General features: G+C 38.5%; 2 protein-coding genes across 3 annotated transcripts; one reads left to right on the top strand and one right to left on the bottom strand.

Moving 5' to 3' along the window:
* The first annotated feature begins 13,613 nt into the window (after window positions 1-13,613).
* On the top strand, window positions 13,614-15,365 carry LOC110872085. 2 transcript variants are annotated; one of them, XM_022120852.2, is made up of 9 exons: window positions 13,614-13,851; window positions 13,941-14,068; window positions 14,162-14,206; window positions 14,294-14,407; window positions 14,486-14,566; window positions 14,655-14,705; window positions 14,776-14,853; window positions 14,922-15,002; window positions 15,090-15,365. In XM_022120852.2, exons 1-9 carry the CDS (start codon window positions 13,728-13,730, stop codon window positions 15,156-15,158), a joined length of 771 nt encoding a protein of 256 aa, XP_021976544.1. In that variant the 5' UTR covers window positions 13,614-13,727; the 3' UTR covers window positions 15,159-15,365. The 2 variants fall into 2 exon arrangements, with proteins under 2 accessions (XP_021976544.1, XP_021976545.1); XM_022120853.2 differs by having other exon boundaries at window positions 13,617-13,851; window positions 14,486-14,554.
* Window positions 15,366-15,426: 61 nt separating this feature from the next.
* Window positions 15,427-17,266, bottom strand: LOC110872086 (nudix hydrolase 15, mitochondrial). The gene is made up of 4 exons (XM_022120854.2): window positions 16,967-17,266; window positions 16,749-16,891; window positions 16,154-16,273; window positions 15,427-16,087 (listed from the first exon to the last, which is right to left on the bottom strand). The coding sequence occupies exons 1-4, from the start codon at window positions 17,175-17,177 to the stop codon at window positions 15,839-15,841; spliced, it is 723 nt and encodes a 240-aa protein (XP_021976546.1). The 5' UTR covers window positions 17,178-17,266; the 3' UTR covers window positions 15,427-15,838.
* Between the last annotated feature and the right edge of the window lie 3,123 nt (window positions 17,267-20,389).

The raw sequence follows: 20,389 nt of genomic DNA on the forward strand, positions 1-20,389 counted from the left end.
TGGTATGTATTGTTGGCAAGGTTGTAGGTGTTCCTGGTGCACATGAGGTTTTCCTGCAAAAGATCATGTAAACTTTGAAGGTTAGGAAAACCGCCTCTATGAGGAGGATTGACCTGGATCACCATGGGGTTGATACTGGTAGTGAGGAGGTGGAGCGTGAAGAACTAGGGCTTCCTGTGGGTTCCATGCGTGGCCTTGCATCCTCTGAAAGCTCACTGATCCATCTTCCGCCTCATAAAGTAGGTTCATGGCGCGGCAAATGTGATAATCAACTCGTCCCGACCATGGGCTCCTTTCAAAGGACCTAGGGATGCGTGTGAAGTGCTTGAAGAGGCGGTACACCCATCCTCCAAAGAAGATAGGTGTTGGTGCACGAGCAAGACGGTTCAGATGCATGTTTCGAAGCAGGAGATATGGAACATCAAGGGCCCTTCGGTTGTGGATGCAGTGAAGGACTACCAAATCTTTCAACCCCACAACGCCACTACTGTCGTGTCGTTGGCTAAGAGAGTAAGTGAGGATCCCTCAGCTTAGTACTCTTGGTGCTGCTGGGGTTGTAGATTCCTTCACAGATTTGGGCCCATGCGGCTTGACGTTCATTTTCATCCAAATCCCGTAACCCCCCGGTATTTTCCTCATTCCCCGATTCTTCTTCCGCGTACAGTCCCACTATCGCCCCGAATTGTGCCATAGAGATCGAGTATCTCGTTCCACCACATCGAAATGCAACCCCTTCATTGTCGAACGGGTCACACCTTGAAGTGAAGGTAAGAGTACTATAGAACTCCATGGTGCATTGATGCACCGATCGAAGCCGAGTGGTTAATGCAACCCTTAGTGGTCCAGTAACGATGTTGTTGAATCGGTCGAGCTGGTTTACTAAGGTTAACAGGTCCGTGCACGCTTGTCTGGGGTACTCCTCGGGCCTTGTTTGAAGTAACTCGTATCTTGCCCTAGCGTCGAGCTCATTCGCGTTAAATCTTGTGAACTTTGACATCTGAAAGAATACACCAAAAGTTAGCACGAAACAGTGAGATTTTCGAAAGAAACTGCAAACAGTGGGCTTGGACACGGCCCCGTGTTCAGCGGGCACGACCCCGTGTCCAGACGTCTGTTACTCAAAAACTTCATTTTTCGTCCAGGTCCTGAAAATCTGAAAATTTTTAGATAAGTAGGAGCGGTTTCCCCCGAAAATGAAACCCTAAGTGTCGTTTTTCCCAAAACAACCCGTTTACCCCTTCAATTTTATCTTTTTTCGATTCAAAAACAAGGGTTTGAGGTTTTTGGTGAGAAATCGGGCAAATCTATCAATAATACAAGTGTATTTACTTCCCATTACACTAATCTAAACTAATACTAACAGATTATATCAAAAATTTGAGGTTCGATCCGGATGAACTTGAAGAACCCTAGATTTTTCCCCAAATTTTTGATGTTTAACTACATGCAAGTAACTAATCTAACTACTAATGATGATAGAATCATACCTTGATGTTGTTAAACGTGGAGGTAACGTTGGAAATCTGCGGAAAATCGCCTTGAACCAGAGCGTTTTCGGCAAAATGGGGCGTGTGGAATGAGGTAACTGTTATGAAAAGAGGGTTTTATCCCGACAGTTGCGTCGACACGGCGCCCCGTGTCCAGTGGACACGGCCCCGTGCCAAGCAAAGTTTTTTTTTTGTGTTCGTGTGAGTGCCCATTTTTCCGAAAACGTGGTTAGAAGACTTACCGGTTTCAATGTATACTCACTTGTTCATAACATACCAGGTATGATGTGGGTGCTTTTCACTCGTTAATCGTTTGAAGCGAGATCTCTTCCTCCTCATCCTCAATGGATCCTCGATAGAGTTTCAGCCGTTGGCCATTGACTTTAAATGGAATCCCATTTCGAGCTTTAATTTCTACTGCACCTTGAGGAAAAACATGGGTGATGGAAAAAGGTCCTGACCACCTAGATTTTAGTTTACTCGGAAATAATCGAAGTCGTGAATTAAACAACAGAACTTGGTCTCCTACTCGAAATTCATTAGGCTTAATATATTTGTCGTGTAAATTTTTCATTCTTTCCTTATAAATTTCGGAGTTAGAGTATGCATAATTCCTTAATTCGTCTAATTCATTCATTTAACAAAATCGATTTTTACCTGCAGTTTCTAAGTCTAGGTTTACGCTTTTTATTGCCCAGTAGGCCCTGTGAGCTATTTCTACTGGCAAATGACAACTTTTTCCATAGACGAGTTTATATGGAGTTGTGCCTATAGTGGTTTTATAAGCAGTTCGAAAAGCCCATAAAACATCATCTAATTTATCAGCCCATTCATTTTTTATTTAATCCTACGGTTTTTCAAGTATTCGTTTTAAACCTCTGTTAGTCACTTCGGCTTGTCCATTCGTTTGAGGGTGATATGCTGTTGAGACCCGGTGATAGACCCCATACCTTGTTAAGATTTTTTCGAGTTGATGATTGCAAAAATGGGTACCCCTATCACTTATCAAAGCTTTTGGTGTTCCAAAATGAGAGAATAATTTTTTCAGAAATTTACCACTACTCTTCCATCGTTTGTTGGAAGAGCTTCGGCCTCGGCCCATTTAGACAAGTAATCAACCGCCACAAGTATATATTTGTTTCCTTTTGACGGTGGGAAGGGTCCCATGAAATCGAGTCCCCACACATCAAAAATTTCACAGACGAGAATGCCACTTTGAGGCATCTCATTCTTAGAAGAAATATTACCTGATCCTTGGCAAGCATCACATGTCTTTACAAGATCTTGTGCATCTTTGTAAATGGTTGGCCAATAAAATCCTGAATCAAATACCTTTCGTGCGGTACTAGCGGCACCATGATGTCCTCCGTATGGACCTTCATGACAGTGGCGGAGAATTCTTCGCGCTTCGCTACCATGGACACACCTTCGGATGAGTTGGTCGGCACACATTTTGAAAAGATAAGGGTCTTCCCAAAAGTAATGCTTTACATCGGCAAAGAATTTCTTTCTTTGATGATGTGGCCATCCTTTGGTGACTATACCGCTAGCTAAGTAATTAGCATAGTCGGCATACCATGGTTCTTGTCTGCTTTCCACCATTTCCAAGGACTCTGTGGGAAATTTTTCGTTGATCTGTTCGTCCCTGGTTGCCTCCAAAGCTGGGTCTTCTAGGCATGAAAGATGATCTGCAGCAGTGTTTTCTGCTCCTCTTTTGTCTTTGATTTCAATGTCGAATTCTTGGAGGAGTAGAATCCATCTGATCAAACGAGGTTTTGCGTCTTGTTTCTTGAAGAGGTATCGGATAGCTGCATGATCTGTATAGACTACAGTTTTAGAAAGAACAAGGTAAGAACGGAATTTATCAAAAGCAAATATCACAGCTAGTAACTCTTTTTCAGTAGTTGTGTAATTTTCTTGTGCATCGTTAAGTGTTTTACTAGCATAATAAATTAGGTGGAAATGCTTTTCTTTTCTTTGTCCCAAGACTGCTCCAACAGCAAAGTCACTTGCATCACACATGATTTCAAAAGGAAATTTCCAATCAGGGGCTATCATGATAGGTGCATTGACTAGCATTTCCTTGAGGGTTAGAAATGCTTGATTGCATTCCTTGTCAAAGATGAAGGGTGCATCTTTTTCAAGTAATTTTGTTAGAGGTCTTGAAATTTTTGAAAAGTCCTTGATAAACCTTCTATAAAATCCGGCATGCCCTAGGAAACTTCTGATTGCTCTAACGGAGGATGGTGGAGGTAATCGAGAAATAGTTTCTATTTTTGCTCGATCAACTTCCAGTCCTTCGCTTGAGATTTTGTGACCGAGTACTATCCCCTCTGTTACCATGAAATGGCATTTTTCCCAGTTAAGGGCGAGGTTAGTTTCCTCACATCGGGATAGCATTCATTCAAGGTTATCGAGGCACTGGTCATATGAATCTCCAAAGATAGAAAAGTCGTCCATGAAGACTTCCATTGTCTTTTCTATCATGTCATGGAAAATGGCCACCATACAATGTTGGAATGTTGCGGGTGCATTACATAGACCGAATGGCATGCGTCGATAGGCGAAAGTTCCGTAGGGGCATGTGAAAGTTGTCTTTTCTTGGTCTTTAGGTGCTATTGGAATTTGAAAGTAACCTAAAAAAACATCCAAGAAACAGTAAAATTTATGACCGGATAGTCGTTCTAACATTTGATCAATGAAGGGCAAAGGAAAGTGGTCTTTCCTTGTTGCTTCATTTAATCGTCTATAGTCTATACAAACTCTCCATCCTGTGACGGTTCTTGTCGGTATTAATTCATTTTTTTCATTAGTTATTACCGTCATACCTCCTTTCTTTGGGACTACTTGGACAGGACTTACCCATGGACTATCAGAGATAGGATAGATTAGTCCGGCGTCAAGTAGCTTGATGACCTCATTTTTAACCACTTCTTGCACATTTGGATTTACTCTTCTTTGTGGTTGTATTACTGTTTTGTAGTCATCATTCATTAAAATTTTGTGCGTGCACATGGAAGGATTTATTCCTTTAATATCTACAAGCTTCCAAGCGATCGCATTTTTGTGTTTTTTAAGAAGATTAACTAATTTTTCTTTTTCTACGCTACTTAATTTAGATGAAATAATTACAAGTAAATTACCATCTTTGTCTAGAAAAGCATATTCCAAACCCTTAGGAAGTTCTTTGAGCTCAATGGGTGGGTCTTTAGGAGACACCTTATTTTGTGGCTCATCTAGATCAAAAACCTTAAAGGTTTGTTCTATGGCGACCTCTTCTTCAACAAAGTGGTCATCTTCTTCAGTTGTATCGGGTGGCTCATCTTCATCTTCAATTAGGGGGTCATTATTGCCAAAAGGATATTTCATTGAACGCTCAAGATCTATGTTTCTTTTGAATGCCCCTAATTGAAGAGGTAGATTGTCAAATTTCCGTTTTTTCAAAGCTTCATGAGCTTTTACAAAAGGTTTTCCCAAGACTAGAGGAGCGTCATCGAGGATGACAAAGTCGGTTGGAATAACCATCTGATTTGTTTGAACCAAGACATCCTCAACCACACCGATTGATTTTATTACCTTCCGATTGGATAGAAAAATGGGTATTTGAAGTGGAGCAAAATCACTAATGCTTAACTTTTCAAAAATGTAATTAGGCATTATGTTAATGCAAAGATCTTTATCAATGGTGACATTACTAATAAATGAATTTTGAAAGAAACATGGAACCGGTGTAATGTTAATTTCAAAAGGATCTTCTTTTATTAGTGAAGTTTGATCATTAGTTAACTTAACACTTACCATTTCTTCAATTTTAGTATTAGTGTTTAGCACTTTTAAAAACTTAGCATGAGGGGTAACTAAACAATGATTTTCAAAAGAAGGTGACAAGAGATTAATTTCTTCTAAAATAGAATCTTCTTGAATTCTATCGTTATCGACCTCACCTTTTTCGTTGTTTAGCTCATGAGTCGGTTTTTCACTTATTTGTTCTTCCATTTTTAATTCCTCAATTATCGTTTCTTCCTTTTTTTAATTCTTCCCTCGCGCGGGACTCCTCTTCCCTTGCGCGAGATTCTTTTATGCATCTTTCGGTAAATTTGAGTTTTTCTATTATCCTGTCGGCTATGTCGGTGATAGAGTAAGGATCGGGATCCTCAAAGCTTGAATCCGGTTGTTCGATCCTTGGCTCCTCATAGTACTCATATGAAGTAGATGGTTCACACCATTGTTCTTCATGATAAGTATATGATGGATAAGGGTCGAAACTTTGTTCTTCATAATACTCATATGAGGTGGGTTGTTCACGCCATGGTTCCTCATAATAAGAGTATGAACGTGGTGGCTCATATCTTGAGTCCTCAAAGTATGAGTATGAAGGCTCATACCTTGGTTCATCAAAATATGAGTATGAGGAAGGAGGTTCATACCTTTGGTCTTCATAGGATGTGTATGAAGTTGATGACTCGTACCTGGGCTCCTCATAATGGTTGTATGAAGTGGACGGTTGAAACAAGTTACAATATTGTACCGAGTGCGGGTTACCACAATTAGTGCAATAGTCCCTCATATAATCATCCTCCTCATAGGTGTAGTTGTAACCTCCTGAGTATTGATCCATAAGAATCACTCAGCAGAACACAACTGAGTCTTGGGACCAGAAAACAAAATAAAAAACGGAAATAGAAGGCTGGACACGGCCCCGTGTTTAGTGGACACGGCCCCGTGTACAGGATCTGTATCTGAGCGTTTTAACTAAAGTTACTGGTCTCGTTGAGCACGGGTGTGTTCGGTGGACACGACCCCGTGTTCAGACTCTGTATCTGGGTATCTAACTAAAAATATGCAGCACGGGGGCGTGTTCAGTGAGCACGGCCCCGTGTTCAGGCTACTGTAAATGCAAACTAAACTAAAATGCAGAAAAATGTGCGCGCGTTTTAAAAAGGTTTTGAAAAACTGATTAGGCCGTCGATTTTAAGCTTTCTTAAAATCCTTGTGTCCCCGGCATTGGCGCCAAAAACTTGATGCGTGTGTAGTGTAATATATTTTTGGTTATATTTTTAAGCCCTTTTTACACTTTTTAGCCAAGTTTTAAATTTATAAAATACGATATTTACTAACACTAAACACACATATGGGCAAGTGCACCCATCGTGGACGTAGTATAGTGTTGGTAAGATACCGAGGTCGTCCAAGGACACAAGATCTTTTAGTACCGGTTTATCCTCAACGTCTAACCAAATAAAAATGTTAGAAAAAGATTTTTAAACTAAGAAAATAAAACTAACTAAATGCTGAAAAATAAAATAAAAATAAAAACAGATAGACAAGATGAATCACTTGGATCCAACTCGTGTATTAGTATAACCTTTGATTATTTTCGCACTTTTGCACTTGTTTAAGAGATTATCTTAGTTATTGTAGTAGGCCCCTCTTTTGAAGGCGACGTTACCCTCAACCTAGTAGTTTGAGTCAGCAAGGATACAATCCTAAAGGGTCGGATTATTGAAAGATAATGAATTAAGTTATTAATGCAAATTATGGTAGGCCCCTCTTTTGGAGGTAACGTTACCCTCGACTAAGTAATCTGAGTCAGCAAGGATACAGTCCTAATTAGCCGGGTTATAGTATCAATAGTAGTTAACTTATGAGGGGATCAAAGAGTTTGGACCCCCGCCATCCAATACCTTTTGGGTATTGAAGGAGGTCCTACTAAATTTGACCCAGGTCCCTTGCAGGACCTCTAAACACTGAACAAGGGCAAGACCCTTACCAAACCGTTCCCTTAACCCCCGACCAGGTAGCCAACATACCTCCATATAGACCGTGGAGATATGAATGGTGAAAATCTTTTGTTTTATATAGACAGTAAAATAATGCCAAGACACCACGGACAAACGATAAGGAAAAGTCACCTTCAACATAAGCAACTAGTTATTAAAGTCATTAATACAAAACCAAATAAAAAGTGCAAAAGATTAAAAATAAAAAGTATTATACTAAACACTTGTCTTCACCAAGTGATGTAAGAGACTTAGGCAAACATGGCCTTGATTGTCAAGAACTCTTACGATCAATCTTGGATCCCGAGACGACTCACACACTCTATGATGGACAATGGATGATGGTGGTGGATGATGGTGTTGTGATGGTGGTGGGTGGTGGACGAAGTGTGAGAGAGGTGGTGTGTCAAGGGATGAGTTGCAATGAAACCAAGCCCTCCTATTTATAGGCTGAACAGAAGCCTGGGCACGGCCCCGTGTCCGCTGGGCACGGCCCCGTGCCTGTCTGACAATCTCTCTCCTCATTAATTGTAATTCGCAATTACAATTAATGCGCCTGCAGTACTTTCGCCACGCCCCCGTGTTCACTGGGCACGGCCCCGTGGTGGGCAATAGAAGCTTCTATAGTTTGTCTTATCTGCTGCTTCTTGGGCACGGCCCCGTGTCCGCTGAGCACGGGGCGTGTTTAGTCTTCTGCCTTCTCTGTTTTGCTTGGGAGGATGCTGTCGAGGGGTCGGGCAATCCACTTTTGTTCCTTTTCTTGTATTTATGTTAGATTTAGCTGCCTTTTTGCTTCTTTTGTTAATTTGAGCTCATTTAATCCTGAAAATACAAAAAGAAGACAAAAACACTCTTTTTCCAACATTAGTACTTAAAAAGGGTTAGTTTTATGCCTCATTTGATGTAAATTATATGTTGCATTTTACACACATCAGGTTCTTCAATAACGGTGGCATTATTTGAGAAATCCTTGTCGTGCATGGAGCAAAGAAAAAATGATTTTGGAAGACGAAGGAAAAGCAATATGCCAGAACTATGTACCGGAAGACGTTCAGGAGTATCCACAAGCAACAATGGAAGAAAGAATGAAGAATGCACATGAATTGCAGTCTGAAGCAGCACATAGTGAGTTAGCGCTTGATTTGGTCGAACACGCGTGGTCGGTTCGTTATATTCCAAACTAGGGAGAGCAAGAGTCAGATGATGGGAATGGCGAAAGCGAAGACGAGAATTAAAAAAAATTATTAGTTTTAAAAATATTATGTGTATTTGTTTTATTGTTTATGTAATTTTTTATTTAATTAATAGAATATTATTTGTTTTAAAAATATACAAATTGGGTAATTATGGAAGTGACACATGGCGGACAACGCGGGGTAGGGCATTATCCCACTACGCTCATTTCTTCACAATGACCCTTTATTGACAAGGATGCCACATGGCGGGCAACGCCCAAGGATGGGGCATTATTCATCCAAACCACTACACATGGTCTAATAATGAAGTAAGAAAATCCTAGTTGGCATACCTGAGAAGATGACACCTAAGCATTTCCGATGCCAGCACTTAGTCTCCTTTAATAGTAAGTAAGTAAAGATATCATAGTTGACATCCATTTATGTCACAACCCAGAAAACATCTTCTATAATGATTAACATCATAAGCAAATTTGAATTTGTATTCGTAATCAATTGCTAATATATGCAGATTCAAAGTAAAAATAACGATAAACATGGATGTAGGAAGGACAATCATGAAAAGACTTATGCTTGCGTCGATTGTAAAGTACACAAACCATGGTAATCGAGATTTAAGGAGGAAGAAATCGTGGGAAACATATCACTGAATCGAGTGAACATAATTCATATCATTACCTTCGATGTCGATAATCACTTGTGGGTTGATTTTGATTTGCCAATGGAGACATTAAAGAAAGGGATGTGGGGATATTATAGAATCTAGCGTTCACTTATTGGTTTGAGAAAAAAAGAAATTAAAGAATCTGGTTATTTGCAGGGCTGACAATTTTACACGAATACACGACACGAACTTACATGAAGTTAACAGGTATCGTGTATAGCCTTAACAGGTATCATGTACCAAACAGGTAGACACGAGATCACCTGTTAATTTTCGTGTATAAACAGGTTAAATACCCGCTTACCTGTTAATACCCGTTAGTACATGATAAGAAATTAAATTAAATAGAACTCATCAGCCATGTGCATGTGGGTTCCTTAATTCTTTCTATTTTCATTCCTCATTCAATTCAAAAAAATAAAATAAAATAAAATAAACCCCTAAACTCCCTCTGTAACTCTCAGATAGCATGTTGTGTTCATGTTAACAGGTATTAACAGGTAATTTTCATGTATAACAATCGAAAAGTCGTGTTAACATGTATTAACAGGTAATTTTCGTGTATATCGTGTCGTGTTCGTGACCGTGTTCGTGTTTGAAAAAAAGGACATGATAAGTTATCTGTCGTGTTCGTGTATGGGATTTCGTGTATCGTGTCTTATCGTGTCGTGTCATATCGTGTACGGGTATACACAATATGCCAGCCCTAGTTATTTGTAGTAAGAAATATCATTGAGATATTTAGAACGATTTTTACGAAAAGAAGAACGTGAACGGGAACAGGATGTTAGACCGTGGGGTATGGTGGGGCGGGGGTTTGGGGCATGGGTTGACACGTGGCTTGGGGGGCTTCGCTGGGCTGACCCACATTGAAGACGGTATGGTGGGGTTAGGGTTTGGGGCATGGCCAGCCCAAATGGCTGTTTTATATTTTTTAAAACAAAAACAATAATTTTTTTAATATTTTTTAAATAAAGAAAATTACATAAATAAAGAAAATTACATAAAAAAATTCCTAACGCTTATATTTTTTCTTTATCTCTTCTCTCGTCTCCAACATTAGTTCCAACTTTTCACCCTCTAGGTGATCAATGGGCTGGGCTAGAAATTTCATATCATCTCGTCTTTGTTTCAGGGCATCCCTAGCTTCTTTGCTCTTCCGAATTTCGGTCCTTTATTGTTGGAATACGTTGAATGTATCTAACTTGCATGCAATGTCATCCAACTGATCGTTGTATATTCCCCTACGCGAGCCCGAACTCCCAACTGAAGGCGATGTCGTACCCGATCTTGATTTTTGAGCGCGCCTTTTTGTGGCATCTCTTCCGTATTCAGGCCGGTTTGGCGAATCATCCAAAAAGTCCTCCAACTCTTGATCTCGTGCATCAGATTGGGCTTGGGACGAGGCCCTAAACCTTTTGGAAGACGTGTTAGTTTCGCTACCACTGGGAATATTCGCCCACTTTGGATGGAACTTACGCTCCCCACATTTGTTTTGAATGTAACCAATGCAATTGTCACAAAGTTGGCTTCGGTTTCACCACTTTTTAGGTTTTGCTTTGCTTTATTTAAAAAAGCACTAAATTTTGTAAGTTGGCCGCTTATCTCGCTCCACTTCGAGGATAAGCTATCGTTTTCACGATAAGTCTCCCTTCCCATTTCTTCATGGAATGCTTTACAAATTGCTTCCCACAAATGGCTTCGATGTTGAGAATTTCCTATTTTAATAAAAACAAAATTTAATATATTACAAAGTTATATAAAAAATAACCATAAATATTAAAATAAGGGCTACAAAATATTTAAAAATACCTAAAGTTGGATGTTGAGATTGTTGAAGCCAAGCCCTCGCCAATGCAAGTTCTTCATTAACGACCCATCTTTGTTGTTTTCGTTTGGCGGTTTCAAGTGCTTTCTCCGCCTCGGTTTTTTTTTCTTATGACTTCTCTTTTTGATGGGTTTGGATGCGGAAGGACCATCGTTGGGTGGTTGAGTTTCGGGGACGGTTTCGGTTTGGGAAAGGTTGATGGAGGTTGGTGAAAGGTTGATGGGCGTTTGTGGAATCGGGCTAGGTATAGAATCGTCGGTGTGTGGGAAGTTAGTAAACAAACGATTCCCGAGATACGATGCATAACCTGCCATATCAGGCATAGAGGAGTGTAATAAAAATGGACGAGACATTGGACGATTGGGTGGTGGGCTAGGATTTTCTTGGAATGCCCACGGGTTGTTCGGGTCATAACCACAATTATGAGGATGCATTTTTCGTTTTGTAGAATGAGAATAGAGATGATTATAGAAGATGTGGAGTGTATTGTGGTTGAATGTGGTAAAAAAAGGAATAGAAGTGTGAGTTTTATAGTGAAAAAATAATTTTTTTTTTAACATAGTCGTTGCCCAACGGCTAGTTTGGTTTGGCCAACGAGAACCCGCCATGTCATACTGATAGACCCGCCCCACGCCCGGCTTTAAACTTCCGTCCCTTGGGCCACGCCTTAACCCAAACCCACCCGGGATGGTGACTTGGGCGTTTTCAGCTAACCCACGCCCTAACTCAAGCCCCATACCCCACAATCTTAAAGTTTGTCGATCTAGTTAAGGAGAAGCAACTCGTTGCAATTTAATTTTTATAATATAGTAGGGTATATTTACAATGTAATGTTTAGGAGAAGTTGGTTTAATGGTGTGGAAGAATGCAATGTATAATATTACGTTACTATCTATATATCCTGTAATACTATTTAATAAGCTTAGACTAATAGTAATATTAATAAAACGGTGTGATATTTACTCAAACGATGTGATAATATTTGATAAAATGTCAATCTGAATATCCTTTTATCCACACAAACGGTGGTAACCGCAAACCATCGAACGATGTGTTAAATGTGATGTGTTTTTTTAACAATTTTATATATACGAAGAGGTGTTTGTGAAGCGGTGTAAAGGAGATGGAAATAAATTGTTAGTTACATGAAGGGGTGGGAGTTAATTGTTGGTGATTATAATTGGTTTTTGTAGTTATATATAATACGTAACGTAAACCCCTTTGAAACGGTGTGACCGTTTGATTTTATACCATTGAATCGTTGATTATTATGCATGTGCGTTGGTTCAAGCATGCGTCGGTTCATTTGAAGGGTGTGACTTTTAAAATGAAAGGGTGTGAGTAAAATAAACTAAAGGGTGTGATTTTTAAAATGAAAGAGTGAGTAAAATAAACTAAAGGGTGTGAATTTTAAATAAACAAGACATAACCCAAGTTACTAATTGTATAAAGATAAATTTTTAAACCTTTAGCTTCATTAATACACGGGTTTAGCCTCTCTGTTTTTTTTAAGTTTTCTTTTTATTTGTTAACTTTGTTTATATGCATGTTTAGTCTCTCAACTTCAACTTTGGTAATGTACATGTTTAGTCCTTCTACTTTTATTCTTTTAAGTAATTGATTGTCGCTTTTTGCATTTTACTTTTAAACCTTCAACTTCGCTATTATACGTGTTTAGCCCCTCAATTTTTAGAAAAAAAATTCTTTTTTTTTTGGGTTAACTTTCTTTATATACGGGTTTAGTCCATTTGCTTTAACTTTTTGCAATGTACATATTTAGTCAATCTACTTTATTCCTTTTAATATTTCATTTTTAGCCTTTTCTATTTGCTACCATAACGAATCAACCCGTGGTAATAGTGATCGTTAGCTATTCCTGGACACCCGTTACTACACTTGGACTTTAATAAAGTTATTTTATAATTCCTAAACTTTATCAAAACAAAACTTCTTTGACACACGTACTTTTATTTATGTCTAATTTTTATTGATATCGTGTTATGAGTAGTATGTACAAGTAACTAAAACACATGCGTGCATATTATTAAACTGAGAAATATTCTGCATCGCCACACGGGCGGAGCATAAACTAGAATACTACAAAACATATGGAGGGGAATAGTGCCGAGCAGCTGCCTGACACTTCCCTATTAGCCCCGCCAAATTAGCATTTTGCCCCGTTTAAATATACAGCTTTGCCATTGGTTTTGTTTTTTTTCCTCCTAGCCAAATTACTGTTTTCTCTCGGTTCAAATTTACAGTTTTGCCATCGTTTTTGTTTTTTTTTCCAGTGTAAAATTACAGTCATGCTATCGTTTTAGTTTTTTTTTTGACAAAACTAGGGTACTGTTTTATTTTAATTGGTTGACTCGGTTTAATTTTTATTCGTGCCAGGCGGTCATGTGTCCTGAAAAATTACAATTTTGCTCCAGTTTAAAATCATAATCTTTCAATTGTTTAGTTTTTTTAGCAAAAGTATGGTAGTGTTATGTTTTAATTAGATGACTCGATGTTATTTTTTTGCAATCATTTTATCAATAGTATGTATAGGTAACCGAAACACATGCGTTCATGTTATAAGAGAGAAATATTCGGCTTGATGACCGCAACACAGGAGGGACAATAACTAGTAGTGCGGGTTGCAATATGTGACAAATACTATTTCGGTTTTTGGGTTATTTCGGTTACCTGCTCACCCCTAACAAATAGTAGCATACTACAATTCTTTGATGTGTAAAAGCAATAGGTAGACTCTGGTTTGAGTGAAGAACAATGGGGATCTCACAGTCCATGGTCGTTTTGTTATTTCATATCTTAATAATAATCTGTTACAAATCTATGGCTGTGAGTTTGATGGATGAAATTCGAGAAGCGGAGCTGAAGATCGTTGGATTAGGTAACTTGTTTGACCTTCGATTTAATTGCTGGGTTGCTTTAATTGAAAGCTGCCTGCCTGGTTTCTGAAACTCAATTTAATTAATGCAGAATCTATGATTGAGGAAAGCATTTCGATACTAGATTCCAAAAATATGTATATCAAAGAACGTGAGAAGCTTGTGACAGAGTTAACCACTGAATTTGATCATCTGCAATCTGTTTTGTTAACTATCAAGGTTCACTTTCTTTCCTGGTGCAATCTTTCTACTTCCATGGAATGAATGAATAATAATAAATAATAATAATAATAATGCTTGTTGTGGTTGTAGAATGATTCATCATCATCTTGTGCAAATGAAAGACTGGAGGAAGAGGTTTGGTTTGGTTTGTTTACTGCTTTACAGTATTTTTATTTATTTATTCACACCTCTAGCTAGCAACAACGGGACGGGATGTATCAGGTTCGACTTCTTTGGGCCACTGCAAGAAGAAACAATTTTGAGCTTCACAGCTTGGAGTCCAAAGCACAAGATGCTGAGACTAGGCTGGAAGTAACCCAGTCAAGGGTTGAAACGGTTAGTTAGTTAGTTAGTAACTGACTGCTTCCCATTGATTTTATACTTCAATTTCTCATTGCTGTTGTTATTCCTTAGGTGACTGCAATTGTGAATCAACAGTGGATTCAGATCCAACATCTTGAACAGGCGCTTGTCATTGCACAAGTATGTATGTATGTATGTTTTCTTTTTTATGCTTTCACTTGTCTTGTGAATGATGGACCGACTTTAAATCTGATTATTATTATTATTATTATTATTACAGAAGGAAAGTAACGAGGTCAAACGGCAACTTAGCAGGTGCTCCTTTCTAAAGGTACTCACTCGCATTCTTTTATGATAATACTGAATCTCAAACACATAATGCACTTTTGGTTCTCGATCAGTTTCTCAAAAGACAATTTGGACACTGTCCGGAGGTGCTAGAAACAACTTGGTCAACGATTAAACAAAAGCATCACCAGGTAGGTACGCTTGATAACTGTCGCTTTCTGAAACGGCAACAATGACAATTTTCTTCCCTATTATTCAGCTGCAACGCTTTGTGATGATCCAAATGCAAAAATGGAAGTACACTGCTGCTTTTGCTAACAAAGAAGTGGTCTTTTTTGTGGTAAGTTCCCTGTGGCTGGCAATAGTAAATGACCGACTAGCGACTACTTTTCATGTATTCAAACCTCCACTTATTACTTACCTGCAGGCATCTGCGCTAATCACCTTTCCAGCTTTAAGTCTGGGGATGATTCTGTTGAACAACGTTTGCTGCTAGCAAAGGGATACATGGAAGTTGGGAACCACAACCGCTTTCACTGTATCATATAGATTGTAATCTCGATGTTTAGAATGGAACGATTATTTGGGCCTAGTTCCATTATTTTCTACGGTCAATAGCTGCTAATAGCTTGTAATGAGTTGTTTCTTTCAGAATTATTTGTTTCATGACCGATCGTTGTAAACAAGTATCACTTTAACTAAATGGGCACGGGTAGAAACAAGTTGTTCTTTTAAAAAATAATGATGAACTCGAGAATAGTAAAGAAGGCCAAAAACTATAAACACACTTCCATTGCAATTATCACAAGGTAATCAAAAGAAAAGAAAAGCCATAGGTGGTAATCTTAAACCATACAAGTACTAATAAAACCGACAACCTATTCTAGGTAACGTTCACAAGATAAACATAGAACTACAACGATTTACGTCCATCGCTCTCTAAACTTCAAATCTTGAATCCTATCTTCATAACTAACTCCTTGAATTGTTGTCACTTGAGGAGCACTTTTAGTATCGAGCTTCAAACACAAGTTGATGCGAGTTTGTGGTATGTAGTTTTCTCTTTAAACTCTATGCACGTCATTTCTCTCCACTCGACTCGACTCGACTCATGGAAGGGATATCAATATATTAAGTCAAGAAATGTAAAATTGAAATAATAATAATAATATATATTTATGGCATTATGGTGCCCTTGCTTAAGACTCTAGGAAGTTTGAATTTGGGGGTTTGGTCAAGAAAATCAGGTGGTCTCTGGTACACAAGGGATGCAGCGCGGATCAAGATCCCAGCAGTGAGACCCCAAATAAGATATTTCTTATTACCACCACCTGCTTCTGCTGCTGGTGGTGTTTCGTAGTCAAAATAATGAACCAGATATTCCTCTCCCATCCATTCTCTCTTTTCAGATCTTCGGTGTTCATCCTGCATTACAAAATCATGTAGATATGTTTGAGTAGAAGCTAGAGTAGAGTGAAAACAAGGGGGTACCTTTAGAAACATTTCCAAAGGAGCATCAAAGACGTCATCTACTTCAGCAGCATTAGGAGTAGGATTGAAGGCATCTCTGTCAGAAAGTATGCCAATTACAGGGATTACCCGCAGAAGATGCTGCAGAAACAAAAAAACAAACCAATTACCATAGTTGTTAAAAGCCATCGCCAGGCAGTTGCGCTTTAATTCTCCAGGTGATGGTTCAGGCGCACATTCCGGCGAGATTCTTAGATTCCGGAGAGTTTCCGGCCAAATTCTCTAAATTCCGACAAGATTCTAGCTAGATTTCTACTTTTATTCAAGGAAAACTACTTTTCTACACTAATACACTAGTATTTTGGTACTAATTAGATGATATACATAATAGACTCTTTTATTTTATTTGAAGAATGGTACTTTTTTTTTTCTAATACATAATATATTTTTAAATTTTTTTCATTATGTGCTCTATTTTTCGCCCTCGCTTTTTTTGCGTTTTGCGCCTAGGACCCAGGCGAGGCGTATGCGCCTTGAGTGCGCCTAGCACCTTTAATAACTATGCGAATTACAGTCATCTCAGGGCAGCTACCATAGACGACAAGAAAGGACTTACCTTAGACAAGAAAGGCTGAAGAAAGGCAACAACATCTACGAGTGAGGGATGGAGGCCAATCTCTTCGTGTGCTTCCCTAGTGGCTGTGTCAGCGTCATCTACGTCATCTTCCTCGGCCTTCCCTCCTGGCAAAGCGACTTCACCTGCAATCAATGCCCAATTTTATTTTCTAATCCAATCCAATCCAATTTCTAATCTAGTAAAGTTGAATTACCTACCTGAATGTGTGGAGAGGCCTGAAGATCTTTTGGTAAGAATCACGCGAATCCCCTCATTATTATCTTGTTCGAAAAGGCAGATCAAAACAGCCGCTTTCTTAGGTCTCAATCTTTCTGAGGGCTGACCCATTGCATCGTCATCATCAGCCGCCACCGGTGCCTTGTACATCCGGAGCTGCTGAGCCAGCGCCGCCAACCTCTCCTTGCTCATCTTCTTGACTACTCTCTCTCACGGGTAATGTTCATTATCTGAAACTCTCTCTTTTAATTCAACTTTCTTTCATTTTCGGTCGGTTTCGTGCACACTAATTCATAGTTTTTATTTTAGTTTCTTATTTAGTTTAGTTTAATTTAATTTAAGTTAACTAATAAAAAAGAGAAACCAAAAAAATATGCCCAAAAGTAAATAATAAAAAATAATAATTTTTAAATAAAAAAAAAGGGTAACTTCATAGAAATGTAACCAACTTTGACAAGTGTTCCAATTAAGTCATTGAAACTTTTTTTGTCTCTATAAAATAACTCAAGTTTCATTTGATGTTCTAATACTATGTAATTTAGAAAGAACAGTAAATTACAAAAATTGTCTTTTATGTTGGCACCAGATTGCAAATTATGTCTTTTATTTTTAAAAGTACAAAAAACATATTCAATGTATGCAAACCCTTGCACGTTATGTTCTTTACCCCTAACTTACTTTATTTTCATGGTTAAATCTGACCAAATGGACCTCATGTGAGTACAAATTAAACTTTTTACCATTCATTAATATAAAACATTTTAATACATAAAGAGATTGAAATTTTTGGAAACATATAACAATCCAACTAAGAACCAAAATTGTTGATACAACAATTACCTCTTGATTCAAAAACCCATGAACAAATCAAATCTCATATCAATACAACAATTACCCCCAGATTCAAGACTCAATCCCTTGTCAAGAACCAAACTTGCTATAGAATCAAATCTCATAATCAACTTAAAGAACAATTACATCCTGATTCAAAAAACCCATGGACAATTAAGCTTGTGAAACAACTTTAGAAATCCTAAAATCCTTCTAAAGATAAGCAACCCTTTTCATACAAGTAGTAAGCATTTGACCTCCCGGAACAAAGCAATTATCTTCAGCAGAACTCCAATTTCAACAACACCAGATCTAGGGTTTGTGAAACGAGGGTTTGGGTTGGAGGGTGGGACCACACTGTAACGGATGTCGCCGATTAGAAGTAGAAGAAAGAGAGAGAGAAAGAGAGTTGAGGAGTGTAAAGAGATAGCTGGGGAGATGAAAAGAATGGGTTTATGGAGATTGTAGGGTTTGTGAGTGACCAGGATCAGAGGAGAAATCTGGGGGTTCTTTCTTTGGCAAAAAACCCCATGAAAGCAGATCTGAATTGAGGTGGTGGTGGCTGGTGGCGACGAAGTTGGCACTAACGGTTGATGGTGGTGGTGGAGAACAAAGAGGGGGGGGGGAAGGATAGAGAGAGAGAGAGAGAGAGAGAGAGAGAAAGAGAGAGAGAGAGAGAGAGAAAGAAGAGGTAAAGAGAGTGGTCGTGGGTGGTTAGGTCAGATGATGATGGGGGTGTTTGATGGTGGCAGGTGGTGGGTTTATGAGAAATAGGGGAAGAAAGAGAGAGATATAGAGAACTGGAAAGGGGGTGAATTTTTATTTGTTTTTTTAAATAATCTTTTGTTTTATATATAAAAAGTCTTATTTTCCCTCAAATGGGGTTCACTTGTTCAGATTTAACTATGAAAATAAATTGGGTTAGGGCTAAAGGACATAACGTGCAAGGGTTTGCAAACATCGAGTACGTTTTTTGTACTTTTTAAAGCTAAAGGGCGTAGTTTACAATATGGTGTCAACATAAAGGACGATTTTTATAATTTACTCTAAAAAGAGATCGTATACATAATCTAATCTAATATAATCTAAAGTATCATTATAACAAAATATTCCATTGTTCACATGAAAATCAAAATAACATTTACGAAAAGAATACTTAGAAATCTCAATACATGTAATGATAATATAACTAAAAATATATATTATTCTTACACAACCTTTTATTTTTTATACCGCAAATTTGAATCATTGGAGTATGAGGAAAACCAATAAATATGAGAAACACAACAAATTTGAATCAAACCCAGGACCTACTGGTCCCAAAGTTTTATCCCACCTCCAAAATTCCACTAGGCTATAAAGCCATACAACCTTCTATTTTAAGAATAAAACATAAATATGACATATTTACTTCGAAAGTTGATGATAAGCCTATAATTACCCAACCATATATAAAAATAATTATAGGCTTATCATACACGGATTCGAAAGTTTCATTGTCGGACAGATGGAGTAGAACTCCGTGTATGTTCAGCCACGCCAATCTCTCGAAAGCTAACGATTGTCCCCTCCATATCTCCACAAAAACGAACCAACCAAAACCTGGTGAATCGGCTCTAAATCTATCCGCCTCGATAGATAACTGGAAAACCAACAAAACACTCAGCCCGCCTAGATACTTAATCGTAGCATCCCCACAATTTGCTTCATTCAATAAGATGTTTAACTTTCTAATCGTCCACAAATCTTTCACCTTTCCGACAATCGTCTTACCATGAAGATCCCCGTAAGCTTTAACATACCCGGATACCACCTTGCCTGATATTGTTTCCGCATAAGATCTTTTGCTGTTGGTAAAGTAGCTGCCATTATATCCTTCCTGCTTTTTGAAGGTGTGTACATTATCTCCCTGTTCCATGAAAAATTACCCTTTCTTCTTCCCCATCTGATCCTTGTTGTCTTTCCCCACCTCGTTCTCCATAGCAAACCTGGCCACGTTGATGATAAGCCTACAGTAACCCAACCATAAATTTCTCATCTCCTTCTCTAACTCTGCCATATCTTTCACCCCTTTGAAGTTAGCAAAACCGAAGCGATACCCCCATTTGTCTCTCTTCCTAGCGATATAAACACCCTCAACTGTCCCAAAGGCTCTAAAGCTTCCAAAATATGCTTCGAGCTACATCTCTCCGGAAGCCTCGAGACGTAGAATTTTGTTTTGCTGTTGGGACCTGATCCGTCACAATGTAAGTAGGTAATACGTGTAATCGTGCTATAATGTTGTGTATGCAACTACAAGCAATGCAATGCAATGCATATGTGTACGCTAGATGTATAATGTATACGATAAATAAAAGACGAACCTTGCAATCTGGAGCGTAGTGTCATGGTCGTTTTCGGAACTGAGTCGGTTATAGCCTGGTTTTACAAAAAACGTTTTAAAACCTAGTTCACTATAACCAATGGCTCTGATACCAAATTATCACACCCCCAATTTACCACTTGCGGAGTTTTACCGCGAGGCATGTAACGTACCAGGATCTAGTTACTAATTACGTTGAACTAACAATAAA

Source organism: Helianthus annuus, chromosome 11 (genome assembly GCF_002127325.2).
Source record: "Helianthus annuus cultivar XRQ/B chromosome 11, HanXRQr2.0-SUNRISE, whole genome shotgun sequence".
In the NCBI taxonomy this organism is placed as follows: domain Eukaryota; kingdom Viridiplantae; phylum Streptophyta; class Magnoliopsida; order Asterales; family Asteraceae; genus Helianthus; species Helianthus annuus.